Genomic DNA, 22,136 nt, shown 5'->3' on the forward strand with positions numbered 1-22,136 from the left:
TATATATATTCTCATCCACGTGCAAATGAAGGAAGGGTCGTCGCCCGTCTAACCTCATGTGGAGACCTATTAGGCACGACGGTGATGTGAAGTAGGTGTCCACGCGTCGACATCTGACACACCACACGATTGAATATATACCTTCAAAACAATCGATCATGAAGCAAACCTTAATACTTACATATGAAATCAGTCTCTTTAACTTGTATCGTAATTCTAAATCTTTGTATGATAATACTACCAGTGTGGACTTTAAGCAGGTATAGATCCTAAAAAATATATGGAAATGTCACACAAAGATGACTTTTACATTTTGCTTTTGCTCATAAGATAATCACTCTATCACTCTGAAAAGATCTAAATGCATAGCCAAAAGAACAGATCTTTAAATCACTTTATTTGCATTTACCACACAGATTGTCCAGTTGTATAGCATCAGCACAAAGTACAAGCAATAAAGCATAATAAAACTAATAGGTTCACGAAAAACCATAATGCTTTCAACAAGTAATCTCAAATTTGTCTGCTTCTACACTGTCAATCTTATTCCTGTACTCGGATCAAACAGGTACAACCTTGATGAATCTAGGGAAAAAAGGCACCCTTTTCTGCTGCTTATTTCTTTGATTTATCAAAGCTTCCACTGGTGGCACAAACGCAAGCAATACCAACAGCCCCAGGCACCATGAAGAAACATTAAGCTCAGTGCTGGGAATTTATCAGATTTCTGATGACAAATGGAAGAATTCCTCCATGATTGAAGTAGGCCAGTTCTACCTGCATTGCAGTGATATGACAAGGTTCGTTAGACTTAAGTGAAAGACAAACTGACTGATCTTCATCGACATATGAGCTTTGCAGACACTTGCGACCATTTTCCATCAATGTCTATCAGTAAAAACAGAGTTCCTACTTGTGGTTGGTCAAAGTACGGTGGAAACTGTATGAGATGGAAAGCTAATGTGCTGCATGCGTATTCTGTAACACTGGGATAAATGAAAATAAAATCTGAATACAGATGAAGATGCGAACAAAGTGACTAAGATGCAGAAAATTACTATGAAGATAAAAGGAATAATACAGATAAAGATGCAAATGATGATACACAACTAAAGAAACACAATATTACAAAACTTGCTGTAGGGACATGACATACAATCTCATGCTTCTTAGGTCAAATAGAGAAATAGGTGAGACAGCAACTGCAAACTAGATGGATTGATCGTATTCTACAAATACATGATGTATAGAGAGAGACAGAGGGACGGAGGGAAAAGGAATAATGACGTTATAGTTAATAGTCAATGGGTCCTACTGTGATGGAGAATATGTTTACACTCACTTCATGTGAAAACCAGTATGTTGAGCCACAGGTTGATATTTTCAAAAGTCATTCTAAGCATAATTTTCTTTCTTTAACTAGCTATAAATTCTCTCACCAAAAAAAGAAAAATAATGTTTGATATGCAATCACAATTTTTTCTTGAATCTAGATAGAGCAACTTAAAAAACATCAAGATAACAAGAGAATTTACAGTTAGAAGGATCATTCAGTAACAACTTATGAAATTAACATCTTATTTAGTTCATAAAACTTTAAATTGCCAACTTAGTAAATTGTCAACAAATCGAACTCCAGGTTCTGGACTGTAGTCCAGTAAAAAATTTACCTCTGTATCAAACCGAAGAGTGCATGTGAAAGATTTCCCATTGTCCACAACTACAGTAATATCTTGCCCAGGTCTTATGTCAGTGATGCTACTTGGAAGATCTATTGTGTAGCACTCATGCCCTGTCAAACCCAGTGTCTCAGCATCCTCACCAGGCTTGAAACACAGTGGAATTATACCCATTCCAACTAAATTGCTGCGATGGATCCTCTCAAAACTTTTAGCAATAACTGCTTTGACTCCCTAACACAAAAATATTCAGAGTGGCCATGTAAAATTAATCTGAAAACAAGCAAGTATTATATGATGGACCATGCCAATAGAAACATACCAACAACATTGGACCCTTAGCAGCCCAGTCTCGAGAGCTACCACTTCCGTACTCTGCTCCTGCCAAAACTATGGTATCATGCCCATCAGCCTTGTACCTCTGAAATAAAAAAACAGGTGCAGTCTCAGTGTTTCCATATTCAGTATTAAGAAACGAAAAAAAGAAGTCCAAACAAATCAATTCCATGAATATAACTCGAAGATATTCTAATACCACAGACCATGATAAGTCAAACAAATAAAAAATAAATAATTTGAAAGCAGAACTCTCAGTTTATGTTTCAAAGGAATCACCGTTGCTACTTCAAAGACATAGAGTTTGTCCCCTGTTGGGATATGAACAGTCTTTGGTCCCACTTCTCCCTTGAGGAGTTTATTAACAAGACGAATATTTGCAAATGTTCCCCTTGCCATGATTTCATCATTGCCCCGCCGGCTGCCATATGAATTGAAATCTCTGCGATCTACACCACGGTCAATTAGGTACTTTGCAGCAGGACTGTCCTTGTGAATGCTACCTGCTGGTGAAATGTGATCTGTCGTAATACTGTCGCCAAAATTTAATAAACAATAAGCATTCTTCACCCCATGTGGACCAGGTGGAGCCATGGTCATGTCCTTAAAATATGGTGGTTCATGAATGTAGGTGGAATTTGGGTCCCATGAATAAAGAGTTGTTGCAGGAACAGTCAGCTGGTTCCACATAGGGTTGCCTTTTGTGATTGCCTCATATGTACTCTTGAACATTTCAGGCAAAACACTGGATTGCACAACCTACAAAAATGAAAATTGACACAAGAGTCACAAGACAAATTCATTCTAGCACCAGGTCCCATTGGTGTTAACTATATTCACAAAATAAAATCATGAATGAGAACAAAAGTTCAATAAAGCACAAGATGTTCAATTTAACGACTCGTTTAGAAGGCAAAAGATGGACCAATAGATAGACCAAGAAAATCATGCTGATGTCATTCAACAGGAATACTTGTGACATGTCATTTCTATCTACATATAATAATTTGAAAATATTTTAGTATCTACCTGTGCAATCTCTTCAGTGGACGGCCATATATCCTTGAAGTATATGCTCTTCCCATCCTTCCCTGTTCCAATTGGCTCCTTCTCAAAATCAATGTCAACCTGAAACATTTGATTACCAATGCAAAAGAAAGATTAACTAAGACATTGGAATATACAAATAGAAAGAACGTGAAAAAAAATGTGCTGCCATTGACATCAGGATTCACATGTCTACTCCAGTTAAATAAGATGGAACACATTCACAAAGACCAATGAATTCTTTGATTATAAATTAAAACAACTAATGATAAAAAAAACGGATCAGTTTTTTTAAACATTAGAAGCACATGCCATTAAAACATAACTTTATTAAAAAGCACAAATCAGGTGTACATATTTTAATTTTTTTAATAAAAGAAGATATAGATTTTTATATTGTTATAAAGCATACTCCATATTCAGAAATTACACATTTCATTGCAAGCAGCCTAAAAGAGCAAACAATACAAGATCCAGCACAGAGAACACTTACTGTTCCAGCAAGCGCATAAGCTACAACAAGAGGAGGCGAAGCAAGATAGTTAGCTCGTGTCAATGGATGCACACGTCCCTCAAAATTCCTATTTCCAGATAGAACAGCAGCAGCAACTATATCTATGATAACAGCAAATAAGAATTAGTATTACTTTCAAACTTCTGGATAAAATAGGTGTGCTATGTCACATGTACTGATACAATCATTCTATTAGAATTTATAGTACCATTATCGGAAATTGCAGCAGCCACAGACTCATCAAGATCCCCAGAGTTTCCGATACATGTTGTGCAGCCATACCCAACAATATTAAATCCTTGCTGATTCAAATATTCTTGTAGGCCACTACAAATTCAAGCAAACAGATTCAGCAGAATCAAAACACAAAATGGTCAGAGAGGTCGCCCATCCTAATATGTAATACCTCTTAAGCAAATACTTGGTAACAACTCCAGAACCTGGAGCAAGGCTGGTTTTGATCCAAGGCTTAACCTATAATTAAAGCAAAAAAGATTATCCAAAGGAATTCGAAAGATAGCAAGACAATCATTATCGTGAAATGCATGAGAAAATAAAGTTAAAGAAGTGAAATATAAGGAAAAAATGCAAGTTCCGAAAAGATATGGATCAAAAGGATATGTCACCGACTATGTACTAACCTGTAGACCTAATTCACAGGCCTTCTTTGCAACAAGACCAGCACCAAGCATAACATTGGGATTTGATGTGTTTGTGCAGCTTGTAATTGCTGCTATGACAAGGCTACCATGCTTGAGCTCCGCAGGCTGTCCATGAAAGTCAAACTTTACAATTTTTTCTTGTGATTCCTTCGGCACTGCAAAGCCCTGAGAGACCAAATTTCAATGTTAGAAGAAAAACTGAACATAACTCAATTGACTTGCAACTAAACACAACCAAATTAACTACTAAGCATATCTTGCTCTAGTTCTATCAAGTCAACAGTTGACATTGAGAGTCACTGGCTATTCATGAAGTACAACCAGTGCATATGTATATATTTCCCACTGCTATGCTCACAACACAGATTTAATAAATCAACTTTACAGGCAAAAAAACAACTCGTTGATGTAGTCTACTTCAGAATCTTATTCTCATTATTTTCATAGACACCAATCACAAAATAACTGATAGAATAAAATAATGACTATAATAATAAGCCACCTAAACACCAGAGAAGAAACAAAAAAACAAAAATAAGAAGTAAAGTTGCAACTATCTGGTGTAGGCTCCATGGATCTTTTTCCTGCCATGAAATCAAGGGCAATATCACTAGTAAAACTACGAGCAGTCAAACCTCACTTTGATGCAGCTAATAAAGTTTCCTCGCACCAGTTTTCATAATTCAGTCACCTTGTTTAATTGGGGAATTTCGAGGTCTACATTGGACATATCAATACATTTTAAATTGTTTTCCCTTATTTCATTTTCATTAGAGAGATGTAAGCATTCCCAAATATAAGCATTTTTATTGCTAGTAACCCCACGAATGTATCTCAATACCATCATCTCAGAAACACTGTTTGTTCCTGTTTTCTAATTGGCCAACATTTTTACGTAATGTAGGCCTTGCGACATCTTGTAAAATTTCCCTCATATATAATGGGTACACAAAAATCCATTTCAATCATCTCACTTTAACTCTACAAATCCTCCTACTCAGTAACAAAGAATTACTTAAAAAGAAACAAAGTGCATCAAACATACAAATGTTCTCAGAGAATCAATTACTAACTTTTACAATGGGCCCACAAGATGGAACTGGCCAGGGATTAAACTGTATGATAGATCAATAACAACAGCTGAATGGGCTTTGGTTCTCACCTTGAATCCAACTTTGCTGTCAAGACAAGAATGCCAGTCAGCTTTCATTTCTTTCAAGGGTACACGATCATGAGGCCTGTCATGAATGAGACCAAGATGGTCAGTGGAATAAACTTTAATTTGTTGTATGAAGAGAAGGATGACTATACAGTGCTGGAAAATGTAATAGATGCCAATTACCTTTTTGGACCTGAAATGCAAGGTTCGACATCTGCAAGGTCTAACTCTAGATAAGATGAATATACTCTTTCTTTCTGAGGCTGCTCGTACAATTAAAAGAAAAACATGCACTTTAGCAATTGACTTTGGTTCTTAAATGACAGTAAATAGTGGCTTACCTCAGTGTAGTCAACAAACATCTTGTTTGCACGCAGATAGGCCTCAATCATAGAAACCTGTAGCATAAGAATTAAGTAGCATATAATCAATCAGCTGCTGTGTTAAAAAATCTAGAAAAGAGGACATCATATGCACTATCATGATCATCCATAGCTTCGGTTAGCATTATGTTGATCTGAAAGAGAATTCATCTCCATGATTCAAATAGTCACTATTCCACTTATATGTGTAGTTGTTCAGTGTCACAAGAGTGGTGAAAGAAATAATGTCTCTGATTAACTTATTATTCCATCAACTTTCTATGCATTTTCTCTGTCGATGACAGGATAAAGAAGGGTGTCATAATCTTGTGACAATGCAAATTTAATTGAATTAAAAAAGGTGTACTCAGTACCCACAGTTTCATCACTTCTTCCTGTCAATTTAAGATACTGCAGAGTTACATGATCCACAGGGAAGAAGCCCATGGTTGCTCCATACTCAGGTGACATATTGGCAATTGTTGCTCTATCAGCCAACGACAACTCACCCATGCCCTCACCTGGAGTACCAAGCAAAATTTACTTTACGACAAAAACAGGAGGTAAAGAATTTTGATCTTGCTTTATTAATCATTCTGAAGGAAGGAAAACATTACCATAGAACTCCACAAATTTGCCAACAACTCCATGCTTCCTCAACATTTGTGTAACAGTTAAAACTAGGTCAGTTGCTGTGACACCATTTCGTAGTTTCCCTGTCAACTTAAATCCAACAACGCCTGGCAGCACCATGCTCATTGGCTGCAACATAATTTGGCGTCATAGAACATCTTCAACACATCAAAAGTCTTATATTTACCTTGTGAATCTAGCACAGTGGGAATAGGAAAAATTTATTCGGGAACAGCAGCAAAATCTCCAAAATATTTAAATGGTTATGTTATTTATCTGTCAGACACATAAGATTTATCTGTAGTGAAAAACTGTAAATCACAAATAGTATACAGCAAAACACATAAAAAAATGCTTGTAGACACATATCAATAAAATAATGTCATTCTATGACTTAAAAATCTCATCTGCTTATAGATAAATGTTTCATGAGGGCTTACAATTTATAGCTTTAAACATGTCAAGTTTATCATACTGTTCCATGTCTTGATGTAGCCAGCTAGGAAATCAAGAACTTGACATTAAAAGTTTTAATAAAATGCTATTAATCATTGCACAGATGTAACTTCAGCTTCTAACTATTCTAAGTGACCAAGTAGACTGATGCAGAATGAAATGTCACTATATTCTGTTACGAAAAATATAAACTTCCTCTAAAATTTACATCTGGTTGTTCACATTTTGCTCGACAACTCAACAACAGTATAAGATTATGTAATACAAAGAGAAAAGTAGAAGTATTTCAAAAGGAAAAGCTTGCCATCATTAATGACCAGGTTATCATGAATTACGTTTGCCATTCAGATAAAATCATTTATAATATAGGGTTTGTCATTCTTGATTCCAATGTGAGTTTTCTTCAAATATGACAGTCTTTTTCGACTAAAGTAACCATCTCAGGTTGTCACAACTTATAAAGTGGAAATATGATTGTGCTCATTCCCATACAGGAAAGGAAAAAATGTTAGGATAAACCATAAACATAGGGGTTTTATCTGATGAAAGTAAACTATAAAAAGATGCCACACTTGAAGTTTTCAGAATAAAAATAAGGGTTTAGGAAAACAGTAAAAAAAGTAATGCTTCATATTCAGATATTCCTAGTATTTCTTTTTCATACGTTGCTTCAACATTAGTGAATAACTGATGAAAGTAAAACTACAAGTCACACTACAGTTTTCATGACAAATATTAGGGTTTAAGAAAACAATAAAATGGATGATGCTTGGAGTAAAGAGAAATCATGTCTTATAGGAAAGCACCAGAAAAGAAGTTGCTTGGACATTCCAATTGAATTACCTGACCAAGCATTGTTGCCTCTGCCTCAATTCCTCCAACTCCCCAACCGGCAACTCCTAATCCATCAATCATAGTCGTATGGGAATCGGTTCCTACCACACTATCTGGGTAGAGAAGACCGTCTGTGTTGAAAACAACACGACCAAGATACTCTAGATTAACCTGAAATAGGGTTACATCAACTTAGAATATCCAGTGAGAAAATAGTTTAAATATGTATGTCTAAAAGGATTGGTCCACTAGTTTAAGAAACATTTCAGACCTGGTGAACGATGCCAGAACCTGGAGGGACAACAAGCATATTACGGAAAGCAGTAGATCCCCACTTTAAGAAACCAAATCTTTCCTTGTTCCTCTGAAACTCAAATTCCATGTTTGCTTGAACTGCATTCTCTGATCTAGCTACATCTACCTGAACTGAGTGGTCAATGACAAGATCTACTGGAACCTGCAAACCACAAAAGAAAATGTAACCCAATGCAGAAACAAAGAACATCATAAAAGAATAAATTTAAAATTTTCACATATTTTTTGAAGCGTATAATACTTGTGACATTGTAATATACTTTTTCATTAGCAATTGGCATGTTTGAGAATTTACATGTATATACTCCTCAACAAAAAAAAAACAAAAAGGATAGAAACCTATGCTTCTTAACAAATGCAAGAGTCCTTAACCCAAAAGTTGGCAAAAAGGATTGACGTCAGTGCTTCTTGAGAGTCAGTTAAATGAAGCTAGCAGCACTTATTATTTTTTATAACAGGACTTTCAGGACTCATTTGCCATATGGAAATAAATCAATAAATGTAAAAGAAACTTGGATATGAAGGGCAGAACCAGTAATAAGTATTACAAAAGAAACATCAGAGAAAGATCACTTTAGAAGCTGTTGCATATGTTCAGTCCATATTTCCTGGATAATTATGCTGCTTCCTAATGATGCCAATGGTTGATTTGCTACTTTAACCATAGAAACATAGCAATGAAAAGAAGTAAAACAAAGAAACTAGCACGTACCAAGGGATTGATTTTATTGGAATCACTACCCAGCTTGTTCATGGCATCACGCATACAAGCAAGGTCAACAACAGCAGGCACACCGGTAAAATCCTGTCAGTATGAATAAAAATATGTAAACAGAAACCATAATATAGGATCATAGGGATGTACATGACCTTGTTGAACAAACCTGGAGGAGTACACGGGCAGGCTTAAAAGGAATTTCTACTAGTTTTGGGGAAGTGTTCTCCCAATCAATAATCTTTTCCACATCATTTTTGGTGACCTGGAAGTTATCACAGTTCCGGATTGCTGATTCCAAAAGGATTCTGATAGAATATGGCAATCTATCTAATATCCAGAAGAAAAGTCTTTTGTTAGATAACAGTGACAAGATTGGACAACGAAGACCAACAGATGAGACTAACGAAAAATACTCAAGTAAATACTTGAGAAACAACAACTCTAGAAGTTAAATAAAAGAGAGACATCAGAATACGAGAGAAGATGAGCTGAAAAATTCATGTGTACCTAGATGAAAAAGAATAAAATAAAGCAGATAAACCAGTATTCATAATTTATATACTTAATCAGGCCCCAAGCATGCACTAGTACTGCAACAACTGGGGCCCTGCTAATTAAGTCACCTTAGGAAGAATTATCCTCCAATGCTTTCATTTAAAGATTAATGTCGTGGAGTATATTAACTGGTAACCTTTCCTGGTCATCATTCCCTGACCATGATGTATCGAAGCCACATATAATCACTGGATGTCATGACCCTAAATAATTCAACAGAAAGAATTTTCAGTTTTGTTTTTTTTATGTGCATTGTGCATCTAGCTAAATGATAAGTATGAGTCAACTGATCACATTAGTACTACAATAGTAAAAAGATGTCAAAATTTCTACACAAAATAAACAATGTCATCACAACTAGCAGATTTAGCAGACAGATTACCTATTCTTGGATCATTAAGGGCAGGTAAACTGTAATATTTGCCATATTCACCACCCCCAGTCTTTGGAAGGCTCGTTAGGACATCCTTGAAGACATTCTCAGTAGCTGACATGTAACAGTAAAGCATAAGACCAAAGTTGACAACTGAAAGTTATTGAAAAACTTATATTCAGATGAAGATTACAGTGTATGGGAAAACATAATGTTAGAACAGTAGCATCATAATATTTTCTTTGTTGATTATACATACTATGATGTGCATTATAAAACATAAAAGAAATTAGAAAAAACAGCTACTTGAGTGCATAAGTGGAGAGACAAATGATTCCTAAGAAGGTGAAAGTATTTATAAATGGATGATTTAATTCGACAAAGATAGCTCCCTTTTGCATAATAATAAGTACCATGATATCTGCATACGCTCAAAATTTTCATGAAGCCTATTACATCCATCTGATATCTTTTTGTACAACACACATATTTGCTTGTAGCAGATTCATGGATGAAGTACTAGAAAAACCATCCACGGGTAGTTCTCCAAAGGAAAAAAGAGTAAAAGACTAAATATGGAAAAGAAATATACAATTCTATTGAAAATTGTGTATAAGTAAATAATTACATGATTACTTATAAGATAAAAACAAGAATTTAGGACTAGACTGCATACAGTTACAATAAAATATAATCCATTAATAGCAAGTAAGCAGCAAACACAACTTCAAATACAATCCTTGGCTCATTTATATATATGCACATCACGAGATGATAGATTCAAGGACTATCAAGTGATTAACTATTAATCAATTACAACGTAAGGTACAGGGTTAAGTAAAACTGTTAAATTGCAAGCCAAATATCTCAGGTTGCAAATTAGCTTTCCGTTGTTCTAGTATTCCACTACAATCTAAATTAAGATTTAAGCCCAAAAATGAGGTTGTAGGAACCCCACACAACCTCTACCTTCTAACATCATATGCAAGATCCAAGACTACGCTTACGTATAATCGCAAAAAATTGCAGCTCATGCCTACAGTCAACCTAAAACATGTTCAAGACAATCATTAAAGACATCTATCAACGGATCATTTTGTACTGCGTTCATCACGATTCGCTCAACGGCATCAGAAAAACCAACTCACAAGCCCGAAATAACAAAAAGAACAACCTAAAACATGTTCAAGACAATCATTAAAGACATCTATCAACGGATCATTTTGCCCTGCAATCATCACGATTCGCACAACGGCATCAGAAAAACCAACACTCACAAGCCCGAAATAACAAAAAGAACAACCTAAAACATATTAAGACAATCATTAAAGACATCTATCAACGGATCATTTTGTACTGCAATCATCACGATTCGCAATCATCACGAAATAACTAAAAGAAAACCATCAATAGTCAAACTTTCTACCGTCTGTAAGGTTTCTACCAAACACCGATCGACTAGGTGAGAAAGATTCAAGCGTTCCACGTACCGACGGTGGCCATCTTCCTGTCGAACCGCTCGATCACTGCAGCTGAGCTCCTGATTCGCGCCCTGGGACCGATCGGGGACCTCCAACTCGTCGACAACCCGACCCGCGATCCGGGGATGTACGAGCTGCAGGATCTCGAAAAGCCGACGGATCTAGAGTGTACGGGCGAGGATCGAAGGTGCGAACGAGAAGCGATAGGCCTAAACAGAGAAGGGGATGAGTAAGAGGAGGAGGAGGAGAGAGATCGAAAGGCTGAAGACGCAGGAGAAGGGTAGTGGGTGCGGAGTCGTCCAAGAGAGGCAACTTTATACATGATGAGAGAGTCGGATGGGGTGGGTAGAGTGTGGAAGCAGAACGCTCAATAACCCTAATAAACTCCAACACAAAAACTCGTAATTCATTTTTCTTTCTTTTATTTTCGTGTGTAGAAATTAAGACGAAGGTGATATTTTTATTTTTATTTTTAGGATACTGCTGATGACGACAACGGTGATGGTGACGCCGATCCGGTCTTTGGAACGGCATCGAAGATAGGAGATATTTTTCATATCCAGGCCGAAGGACCCGTTTGCCACTATGACCGGCTTATATGTCTTGTGACTCGCGCAGGATTGGGGTCCACAAGATAGCATCGCCGCCTCCATCAATAGCTGTAGGTAAGACAAACGGGTGGTTGTGTTTCCCGTTGATATGGGGACGGCGACTGACGGTGGCCGACGTGACGAGGCCGCTGGGCTTTACGGGTTGGTTGCAGAGATCGGCCATTCGACGACCCCCATTGGATGATTTAGTGGGCCCGAGCAGCGGATGAAGAGAAATCTTCCGATATAATGGTTCATCTAATTCGCTGCGGATATTCTCTAATTTCATTTAAATTAAATGCAAAATTAGACAAGCTTATATTTTGAATTCAAATTTTAAGTTTAAGTGGCACACATTTTATTGCGTGGCAGTCATCCTCTTTTTCGATCTATAGTATATTCATCAGGAAGCATGATCCACGCCCATCCCACTTTGAGATTCGTGCACAGTGTTATGATCCGCTTGATTTACCATTTAATGACATGCAGTCTTCTCTATCCACCTTTGGGTTCGGAACGATTAGAAGCGCCGTGTGCGATCTTGGAGCGGTGCCCGTGGAGATGGAGCTCCGGCTGGTTTGTAGCTCGAGGACGACCGCGGAAGCCGCGCCCGCTCAATTATCGGGCCGCCGATGGGGCTTTTCTTACAAGTAAGTGGTTATCTTCCTTTGTTTCTTGGTCCGCTTTGGTTCTCGGTAAGGCCTGGCCTCGAGATTGCACGTTTGGAGGATTTGATGGCGTTGGAGCCGTCTGGCTCTCTTGTTCCAGCAGCGCCCATCTCGGGTAGAAATCGGTTAGGCGGTCGAAGAATTTGATTCATTTAGGGCAGCTTTGATCCATAGTTTTGATTGCTGATACGAGTGGAATGCGTGCCATCTTAGAATTGACATTTTTGGTTCTTGAACTTCTTCTTCCCCCTCTCGACTCAGGTCGGTTTGGTTGTCTTCACATCCGTTTGCCCGATAGTTTTACATCATATTGACCTGCGCGCAAGCTGCAGATAACTCTATTATCATCAAGATGGTTTTAGGAAGACATCGTCTCGCTAATCCGGACCCTTACAAAGTGCGTTGGATGCCATTTCGGTGAGGCTAGCTATGAGTCGATCAACAGCACAAGAACCTACTTGGGGATTAGCGTCAGTCTGCATCCGAGTGAGTACCAGTAATCATATGTATGAGATTAGACAGACAATGTCAAGTACATTGTAAAGAATGTGCTCGGAAACAACACATTCACCCAACCTAACCCCATTTTGGATTTAGGGCCTTCTCTAGTAAAAATGGAGAGCCGTTTCCAAAGACCATTCCACTACAATTCCCCTACCAAACATACATTTCCTATTGATACACATATACAGTTTTACAACAGTATAGCCTCTACCCAATTAAGAGGGATACACTGATCAAAAAACTGCATTCCAGATTGTGCTTTCATTTTCGCCACAACGCTGATGAACTTCCTTGATCCTATCAACAGAATCACAGATACCACTACAGCTCCAATCGAATGAGGCGACACAAGTGTTGCCTGCCTGGGCCTTCCACTCACAATCTGCATATTGTTCCAGTATTGAATATTAGGAATTCAAACATCAAACATAAACAGTAAGCATCTTTACCAGGTAGGGTGCCACAGCATAGTTTGCGGTCATCAATATGCTCAACATCTAATCCTATGAACCAAGATCCTAGTGATACATCCTCGTTCACATACTTGTGCAGTATATGCCTGAAATTGAAGGAGTCCGAGACTTTATTTCACTAAGAGAGAACCAAAAACAGACAAATGAGATATAGCATTGATAAAGAACTGCTCTGTTAGATTTTAGCTTTGGTTCAACCAAAGCATAATTTGATTACTGAATTTATATCAAAATTTTCAAGCTAAAGTTGCCTTACTGGTTTATGGATATATAGGCGGCCAATTCATTCGAAATGGCATACAATTGACCAGTAGCATGTCGGAAGTATTTGTTGCCATCCCCTCCAAACTTCCAGTGTTCAGGTTCATAATATCTCACCCCCCTATAGCATGATATTTTGCATGTCAGTATAGATCACTTGACAATGCTAAACTAATCAATGACCAAATCCACCGTTTAACACTCACTTTCGAGCAAGGACAGGACCACACTTCATGCATCCAATATATACTCGAGGTTTCAAACGATGTCTTGCTAAAGTATTTCCCAATGTTGCTGCAAAATTTTGAACGTAGTCAAAATAAGATATAAAAGCCTATTACTTCCAATCTGATTAACTCTTGCTTCCTACAACATTGATCCTTAGAAAGATTATAGATCTTGATACTAGCAAAATAATATTATTAACCATTTTCTACGGTAAGGCAGTGTAAATTATATCATTTACAACATGAACAGCCTTTGAAATGCTTTGTCAGGCATCTTTTGTTATCATGAAAAAATGTATGTTTTGTCACTAATAAAATCCATTATTATACTATCCTTCGAAATATTTGAATTTCCAAGCAAAAGTGCAGATAAATTTTTTGCCATTAAAAGCTAGCGACTAAAAGCAGTAGATTAATCTCTCGACATTCAATCAGGTTAATGTTGGCAGCTAATACGAGGACAGTACTAAATTTAAATCACTTAAACAAAGAAGACAAATCTAGGAAAATAACAAATAATCTACATTCCACTGTCTCAGAGAATATTGTGATTGTCATCAATTTCTAATACCAAATAGTACAAGCTCAGCAATGTCATCAGTTTCATGAGTGCATAGTTTATACATCATCCAGTGTTCTCATTGTTCAAATGCATGCCCATTTCATCATGATATGTTACATGGTCTGCACATGTTGTTCAACATTATTGGCCCACATTAGGTTAGCCCTTACTAACCATTCCTGTATTACCATCAAAAATTGAGACCAAATTTGCAGAACTTAGGACACAACTACTTACATATTTATGTATGCATATAGATGCAATCAGGTTAAAATAAAATATCAGAGTCAAGTTAAAGAAATATAATAGAACATTTACCTATATTCACATGTACATCATCATCAACTTTAACATAGAACTCTGCATCCCACAAAGAGAAAGCGGTGGCAAAATATGTTTTTGTTTTGGCTGATAACTCTAGGTATCCTTCAACATGATTCTGCAAACAAATACATTATCAAGGGCCCCATGTTCTCTGCCTTTTTAGTATTAGAGATCCTTTTTAGGAACAGCCTCATCGGTGAAATGGACAGGCTATAGAAGCGATATATGAAAATGAAATGGTTATCTTACAAGCCTCAAGAAATCACCATGCTTTTTGTCCTCAGCTTCAACTGATCTATCCAGAATTCCACCAGAAGTGGCACTACAAACAAGTATCAAGCAATTTACTTGGTATGTGTACTAAGAAAGCATCATTTATGCAAAGATACTGAAAATTTGTAGCCTTGGCATAAATCCATAATCTGCAAGCATCGAAATTCTGTTATTTTCTTGCCCTTTTTAGAGCTTCTATTCCAAATTAGTTGGCGTAACTAATTAATAATAGCATAATTAGCACACCAATGCAAGGGTAAAATAAATTTTGGAGAGCTCCTAGCAAATTACCAGCTAAAATCAAGAGCATATCCTGAGTAGTGCTTTCATGCCTTGTGTTCCTTGAATGGCACATCAAAAATATCAAATAGAGAAAATAAGTTGAGAAAATTTATGGTCTAGTGCCTAGCACAGATCATTAATTTTTCAAACATTTGAAAAGACTCGAGACATCTAAGTTCAGTTACCACATCTAACTAGATGCACTGTAACCCATATTGAAGTTATTTCACTGTTCTCAAACAGTGATTGGATGATTAGAAGGAAGTGTTAAGTGCATAAATAAATATCCTATAGGCCTGAGTGCAACAGTAAGGTTTCTGAGTTGCATCCTAGATAGGACGTTTATGGATAAGCATATCTCAATGCATCCTATAGATAGGATGTTTATCGATAAGCATATCTCAATGCAGAGGGTCGGCATGGGTAAGTATTATCCTCAGCTCTGCAGTGGTAGATGCTTCATGCCCTAGGCTACAGTTGTTCTTTTCCTCATTTTCCTCTTTTGCCCTACAATAGTGGATCCTGGAAACACAAATGCTGCACAAAATTTTAAAAATGGATAATTTGAGATCTAAATGATAAGGCAAAGAATGGTAATAGATGTTGCTCACCCATGACCGATAACAAAGCGGATGACAATGCCCTTCTCTTCTTCTAGCTTCTTTCTTTTTTCACCTATAGCGTATTTGAGATCCAATCAACTACCATGATAAGTTCAGCTGCATGAACTAGAAGAATGTTAAACGAAATTACATACCTTGTGGCATCCACGTATCACGAACTGAATCTCTTCGTTTGCGGCTATTAAAAGCAGTATTAATTCCTATAACCATAAAATATTTGTGTCTTCTTGTTTTAATAACCTTCAGTTCTTGTGGAATAGGAGAACCTTTGAGTATAGACTCCTGTGCCATCTTTGCTGCTGCTAGCTCCATCTCTAAGTTTGATATTGCTTTATTTAGCATTCTGGACGCAAAGATTTTCTATTTCTTGTTAAGTTGGAGGGATTTTTTCCAATCTGGGAGTATCAAACACGTAACAGAATTCCAAGTGTGGCATCAAAATTTAATGAAATCCAACTAATAACCAAAATAATATAGCATACTGAAGGTCATCTTCAGTTGTTGAGCCTTCTTCCCCCAGAATTTTTCTCGCCTCTTCCTTCTGGTCCATCTGAGAAGACAGAAGAGAAAGAATGACTGTACAATTACAATTGATATGCATTCACAGAACACCACAACCAAGAATAAAATTCCCAAACGACTAGCACATTGGATATCTTCAGCATGTAATAAAAAACACTTGATGATTTGCATATTTGTTTTAATGTCAGTGCTGCTTATTGTGTACATATATTCTATCTCAAAGCAAAAACTTTGCATTGACAAATTGAAGGGAAAAAAATTTATTCATGGTCCATCCATCCCAGAACATCATATTTACAGATTGAAGAATGAAACAAGATTTTATCTAAAATTCTTAATATTGATAAACTGAAGAAAGAAAACAAAATCCATTACTTTGTTCGAACTGACAGTTATATGCAAAGTCAATTTTATGAAAAAGGAACTTGTACTAGATTGGTGAACATAAAGCAAAATTGAGGCACTCACTATTTTTGAATAATATCCTTCTACAACGAGCTCTTCTCTATGTTCTTTGGCCTTGTTTGCTCTGATTATATCTTTTGCTTCAGGCACCGTCCACATTCTGTCACCAAACACAGAATAAACTATGAGAAAACACAAACAGAATTCATAAGAAATATCGTGTCTAGTAAGCTTGGTGAAAGCAACAATGGTGTACCTGACCAAACTAAATGTACCAGTATATGACTCTGATCAGCAAAAGGCTTTTAGTAGGACCAAGTTTTTAGATTATTGAATATTGACAGAAAGATGTATCTCCAGCCAAATGTTCTGAAACACAATGCATTATGTTCTTAATGCACTCAATTTCTCTTAAACAGGAGAAGGATGCTTTAGCATGTTCATGGGAACAGTCAATCTGGCATCAACTACAATGCATCTTCTTCATTTCTTATATACTTTAATGAAGCTCACAATGCCTCCTCAAACACAATCTTCAAAGTTCCATTTTCCAGCATTCATATGATGGTAGAAGCCAGGCATTCCATGCATTCACCAGGGCTGATCTGGATGGTTCAGGAACTGCATATGATCTCACTAACGAGTGATGGAAATTGACCAAAGCAAAGGTCACAACTCATAACCTATTTCGCATAAACTATCAAAGCATTGTATCTTTACTCTCAGACATCAAAATAAGGGGGGCAAAAGTTCTATATTTTCTGGCTACCCATTGCGACTCTCTCACCAAGAATCATTTCCCAAGGCCTGATCAGTCCCAAGATCCTTCAATTAATCACCTGTTGGGGGAAATTTGCAGTGAAAATTCAAAGAACCCCTACCCAATGTAACAGTTCCAAGCACAAAATGTGGATCGAATCATGAAGCCCTTAATCTGGATCAAGAACTAAAGCCAGGTGAGAACAGATTTGGGGGTGAAACAGAGTACCTGTTGGTGAAGAGGAGGCCAGTGACGAAGCTTCCCAGGCAAAGCAGAAGGGTCCATCTCCTCGCCACAGTATCTCCTCCTCCTTTGCTCTTCGAACTCATCACTACCTCCTCTCCTCCTCCTCACCCTCTCAAATCCTCCTCGAGAGACGTCGCATCCGAGGAGCGTGAGGCCCGACCGTCCCAGATCTGTAGCAGATGGTGCTGGAGATGTCGATGCCGGAGGCTTGCAATTCCTGCAGAGGAAGGGAACGAAGAGAGGAGAGGACAGATTGTAAGTACGACTCGACCTTTCGTTTTCTTCTACTTAATTCTGCTTCCTCCCCACCTTTGTCGGTCTTAAGCTCATTCTTAAATCGCCGGCTCATCTGCTGCTGCTGAGGCATCTCTGACGTGCTTTTACCTTTTTCAAGAAATGTTCTACTTCTACCCGTTTCACACACCAGCTCCCACGAGCTGCCTTATCATTCGGAAGAGAGGCAATGCGGGTGGGACCTGAAACTGTGAGAGACCATGGTCGCGCTGAGGCGCGTAGCCAAAAGAAATGGTTGTGTCGGAACGCAGATCTAACATAGAATTGCCGCCCCCTGTCAAATGCGAGCCAGCCTTGACATTGTCGACGGCATCTTAAAAAATATTATTTTAAGTACTTTTAACTTTGGATCTATATTTAGATCTATTTTTTAACTTTTAACATCAAATCATTTATGATTCCTTTAAAAATCTAAATTAATTTATGAGAATTATATTTTTTAAATATATATATAAGTATATTGATCATATTTTTTTATAAAAATTACATTTAACTTTAAGGAGAACATATAGTGTGAATCCTTATATAAATTTTGTTGACTTTTATTGAATATTACTATTCATGAAATCAATTCTTTCCTCTATGTGTGCATAATCTTTATTAGTAAGAATTATATTTAATAATTTATTTTTTATTTTATTTTTTTAAATATTTATTGTAAGAACATATTTTTTTTGAATGAGTCTTAACTCTTTATGTTTAGTGTAAGATGTTAACATGTAATTATTATACTTATTTTTTAATTTATCAAATTTATTAAAGAGATACATAATCTTTTTTAGTAATTTATATTTTTTACTAATTACTTTAAGTTTACATATAAATCATAAAACAATTAAATAATTTATTATAAGATAAAAAAATTTCACATGAGTCACATATCTCATCATTGAAAGCCATGTAGATTATCACTTTGTCTTTATTGATTTACTATTCATCGTGCACTTGATTCATCCACATTGTTATAAATGTTTTTTTTTTCTGTTGATAGCTTCCCAACATTTAACTTTTAGGAAATGATCTTAAAATTTTATTAACAAATTTAAAATTTATATAGCTTTGATCAAAAAAATTTAAATCATTGACATCTAAAAAATGATTCACTTGACTTCATCTTAAACAATTCATAACTATATACTAATATATTAATTTTAGATTCTTTTAGATTCTTTTATTTTATCTATGTTTTAGTTAATAACTTCAAGTTTATCAAATATCATGTATAGTATAGACATAATTAAACTTATTTTTATTTAAAATATAAAATAAAATATTCATATCTTTAACAGTAAATATTGTTTCATAGATCATTTCATTTATTTATTTATTTAAAAGATTTTTAAAAACCAAACTCAATATTGTTTCATAGATCAAAATCTAAGAAAATATTCATTCATGTTTTTTTAATAAGTATAGTCCATCTTAACTAAGAGAACTATATTCTGATACCAATTATTAAGATAACAAAAACACTAAAAGGTGGAAGAAAGGTAAATTAATATTTTCGAAGTAAAATTTAAATTTAAAATTTTCGATTGATAAAACTCGTCCCCCCACTCCCGATTCATTTTCCCTAAGATCATCAGTTTTAACTCTATTTTTTTTTAATAAGTATAGTCCATCCTAACTAAGAGAACTATATTCTGATACCAATTATTACGATAATAAAGACACTAAAAGGTGGAAGAAGGGTAAATTAATATTTTCGAAGTAAAATTTAAATTCAAAATTTTCAATTGATAAAACTCGTCCCCCCACTCCCAATTCGTTTTCCCTAAGATCATCAGTTTTAACTCTATTTTTTAACAAACAAAGATCAACCACCCTTCTCCTTTTTCACAAAGATAGAAAAAAACATTCACATTTTTCTTTTATAAAAGACCATACACCTCATTGAGAGTTTATATATTTCAAATCAAGTTTTCATTCTTGCACCAAGCAAATATACATGAGTATTTATAGACCCAAAAGGATTTCAAAAATTAAAATTAAAAATTTAAATGATATTACCATCAAACAAAACCTATAATCGCTATGTACCAACCTCATGTCACTCAATTGACCTTCTAACATACCCAATTCAACCTCAGATCAAGTAACATACCCAATTCAACCTTAGATCAAACCTAATGAATTTCAAATTAAGTTAACAAAGTTACAATCCAAAACTAACACTCTAAAGTCAACCTTAGATCAAACCTAATGAATTTCAAATTAAGTTAACAAAGTTACAATCCAAAACTAACACTCTAAACGACCTCCATAAAGACAAAAACACTCTTTTAGCATTATTAACATCTCGGATCTATCGATCTCTTAACGATAGTTTATTACTTATATCATTTTTTTTATTATGTCAATAGCATTTGCGATCCAAAGGATTAAAGACAACGAAAAAGATAGTCTTCTTTTGTACATTTTAAATCAGATCTTTTCTTATGCATTTCTTTAATTTTTCAATAAACCGCCTTCTTTTGTACACTTTAAATCAGATCGCCATCTCTCCTATATAATTTTCAGATTTGATCTTTTTCAATAAATCAGATTTTTATTATTTGTGTATCCAAATCATACCATTAATTGATTTTGGATTTCTCTTATTCGATCATAGTATCTTCTCATTATATTTTTTTATGTTAGAATTACTATTTTTTAGAAAATAATAGTTTGTTTTAATTTATAGAACTTTTATCTATTAATATAGCAATTTTAAGCCTCTTCAAGCTCTCGAAAGATATTAAACTATGCATCAACTTTATAATTTAATTCTCCTATACATTTTGTTTGAGAAGAGAATCATCACGAACCGCTTCAACAGCAGAGATGAACAGAGTTATCAAAGGATGTTCTGTCGTGGTTAATAGATCCCAGGAAAATGTAAGATCCCCTTTGATGCAGTTCTTCATTTTCAGCAATTTCAACTTAACTTAAATAATCGTACCTTGCTAGTTGTCGCGTAGAATATACTGCAACAAAAATCACTCATACTATAAATATTTAAAATTAACATTTTAAGAAACTTTTTGTTTGTATTTAAAGTTATTAATCGATGATCAAAACTGTCAAATAAATGCAGCAGGGACAAAAATCAATTGAGGCAACAAATAAGGGTTATAATGTCAAATCATGACCAACCAAGAACAAATTGTTAGGGCCGATTGACCATATTTTTCTATTATACTATAGGAAATCATTGATCGGTTAATTAAGACAAGAAATCGGCAAAAGTTTGATATCTGACGATGCAGAACAACAGATTTGACCGACTCAGACGGAGAACATAGAAAATAAACATAAGGAAGATTAGGAAGTGCATCAGAAAATACAGCGTCCCCACGGTTTTAGTCGGTTCAAAGTGAGGAATAATGCAAAATAGATACAAACATCCCTTGCACTTCCTATAGGAAATCAATAAGAGTCAGATCGAGAGAGAGATGAAGAAGGGAAGAAGAGAGTGTGGTCGAGCAACAATCGAACCGCCAACGGGTGGAGTGGCGACTGAAACGATATCTCGACTCGTCTTTTTGCCTCTGCCTTCTGATCGAGGAATACGCTACCGAAGGAAACGCGTTCCCTCTTAGCATGAAGCAGAGGAGAGACATATAGAGAAAGAGAATAAGAAAAGATTTCGACTGGTTTCTCTTACGCTGCAACGGAAGCCCGTCGGCGGAGAGGATCGAAGCCGACTTCAGACTCTTTCTTGCCGGTAGAAAGACGCAACCCTAACCGGCAAGGGGGTTTATATAGAGAGCCAAGGGGCGAGAGAGTTCGTAAAGTAGGAAGGTGGACGGCTGTGATTAGTTAGAAATATCGAATCAAGAGGCGGATTTGGCGATCCGTTCTTTCAGCGGATGCCGTCGCATTCATTCGGGTATCCTCGCCCACCGTATCCGCAAAGAGATAGGCATCCGAATCGGATTCGGGTTTGAATAGGGTAAATGGGGCGCATGTTTCCTCGGACGGCTTGTGTAGGCCCAACAGCAGAAGTCCAAGCCCGT

General features: G+C 36.2%; 2 protein-coding genes, 2 long non-coding RNA genes and 1 other non-coding gene across 9 annotated transcripts; 1 reads left to right on the top strand and 4 right to left on the bottom strand.

Annotated features, from left to right (window-relative positions):
* Positions 1–366: 366 nt before the first annotated feature.
* LOC103999530 (putative aconitate hydratase, cytoplasmic) lies at positions 367–11,472 on the bottom strand. Its single transcript, XM_009421307.3, has 20 exons — positions 11,134–11,472; positions 9,653–9,757; positions 8,882–9,042; positions 8,710–8,802; positions 7,954–8,139; positions 7,692–7,853; positions 6,377–6,521; positions 6,138–6,280; positions 5,739–5,795; positions 5,581–5,660; positions 5,401–5,476; positions 4,218–4,403; positions 3,983–4,050; positions 3,785–3,903; positions 3,556–3,677; positions 3,045–3,143; positions 2,295–2,774; positions 2,002–2,100; positions 1,671–1,913; positions 367–777 (listed from the first exon to the last, which is right to left on the bottom strand). Exons 1-20 carry the CDS (start codon positions 11,444–11,446, stop codon positions 703–705), a joined length of 3,012 nt encoding a protein of 1,003 aa, XP_009419582.2. The 5' UTR covers positions 11,447–11,472; the 3' UTR covers positions 367–702.
* A 756-nt stretch (positions 11,473–12,228) lies between these two features.
* On the top strand, positions 12,229–17,724 carry LOC135594030 (uncharacterized). The gene is made up of 2 exons (XR_010479963.1): positions 12,229–12,364; positions 17,258–17,724. It is a non-coding gene; the product is annotated as an uncharacterized LOC135594030 (long non-coding RNA).
* LOC135581172 (probable beta-1,3-galactosyltransferase 2) lies at positions 12,874–18,385 on the bottom strand. Of its 5 annotated transcripts, XM_065084436.1 has the most exons (13): positions 18,154–18,385; positions 17,827–18,061; positions 16,902–16,998; positions 16,394–16,461; positions 16,046–16,254; positions 15,900–15,963; positions 15,298–15,347; positions 15,000–15,055; positions 14,728–14,848; positions 13,827–13,914; positions 13,616–13,741; positions 13,336–13,445; positions 12,874–13,268 (listed from the first exon to the last, which is right to left on the bottom strand). In XM_065084436.1, exons 2-13 carry the CDS (start codon positions 17,925–17,927, stop codon positions 13,120–13,122), a joined length of 1,239 nt encoding a protein of 412 aa, XP_064940508.1. In that variant the 5' UTR covers positions 17,928–18,061; positions 18,154–18,385; the 3' UTR covers positions 12,874–13,119. The 5 variants fall into 5 exon arrangements, 4 of the variants coding, with proteins under 4 accessions (XP_064940508.1, XP_064940510.1, XP_064940511.1 ...); XM_065084438.1 differs by lacking the exon at positions 15,298–15,347 and having other exon boundaries at positions 14,983–15,055; positions 18,154–18,371; XM_065084439.1 differs by lacking the exons at positions 17,827–18,061; positions 18,154–18,385 and adding an exon at positions 17,095–17,263.
* Positions 18,386–21,319: 2,934 nt separating this feature from the next.
* LOC135594029 (uncharacterized) lies at positions 21,320–21,840 on the bottom strand. Its single transcript, XR_010479962.1, has 2 exons — positions 21,785–21,840; positions 21,320–21,691 (listed from the first exon to the last, which is right to left on the bottom strand). It is a non-coding gene; the product is annotated as an uncharacterized LOC135594029 (long non-coding RNA).
* Positions 21,593–21,720, bottom strand: LOC135594556 (small nucleolar RNA snoR111). Its single transcript, XR_010480108.1, has one exon. It is a non-coding gene; the product is annotated as a small nucleolar RNA snoR111 (small nucleolar RNA).
* Positions 21,841–22,136: the final 296 nt, after the last annotated feature.

This window comes from Musa acuminata, chromosome BXJ1-9 (genome assembly GCF_036884655.1).
Source record: "Musa acuminata AAA Group cultivar baxijiao chromosome BXJ1-9, Cavendish_Baxijiao_AAA, whole genome shotgun sequence".
Taxonomy (NCBI): Eukaryota; Viridiplantae; Streptophyta; class Magnoliopsida; order Zingiberales; family Musaceae; genus Musa; species Musa acuminata.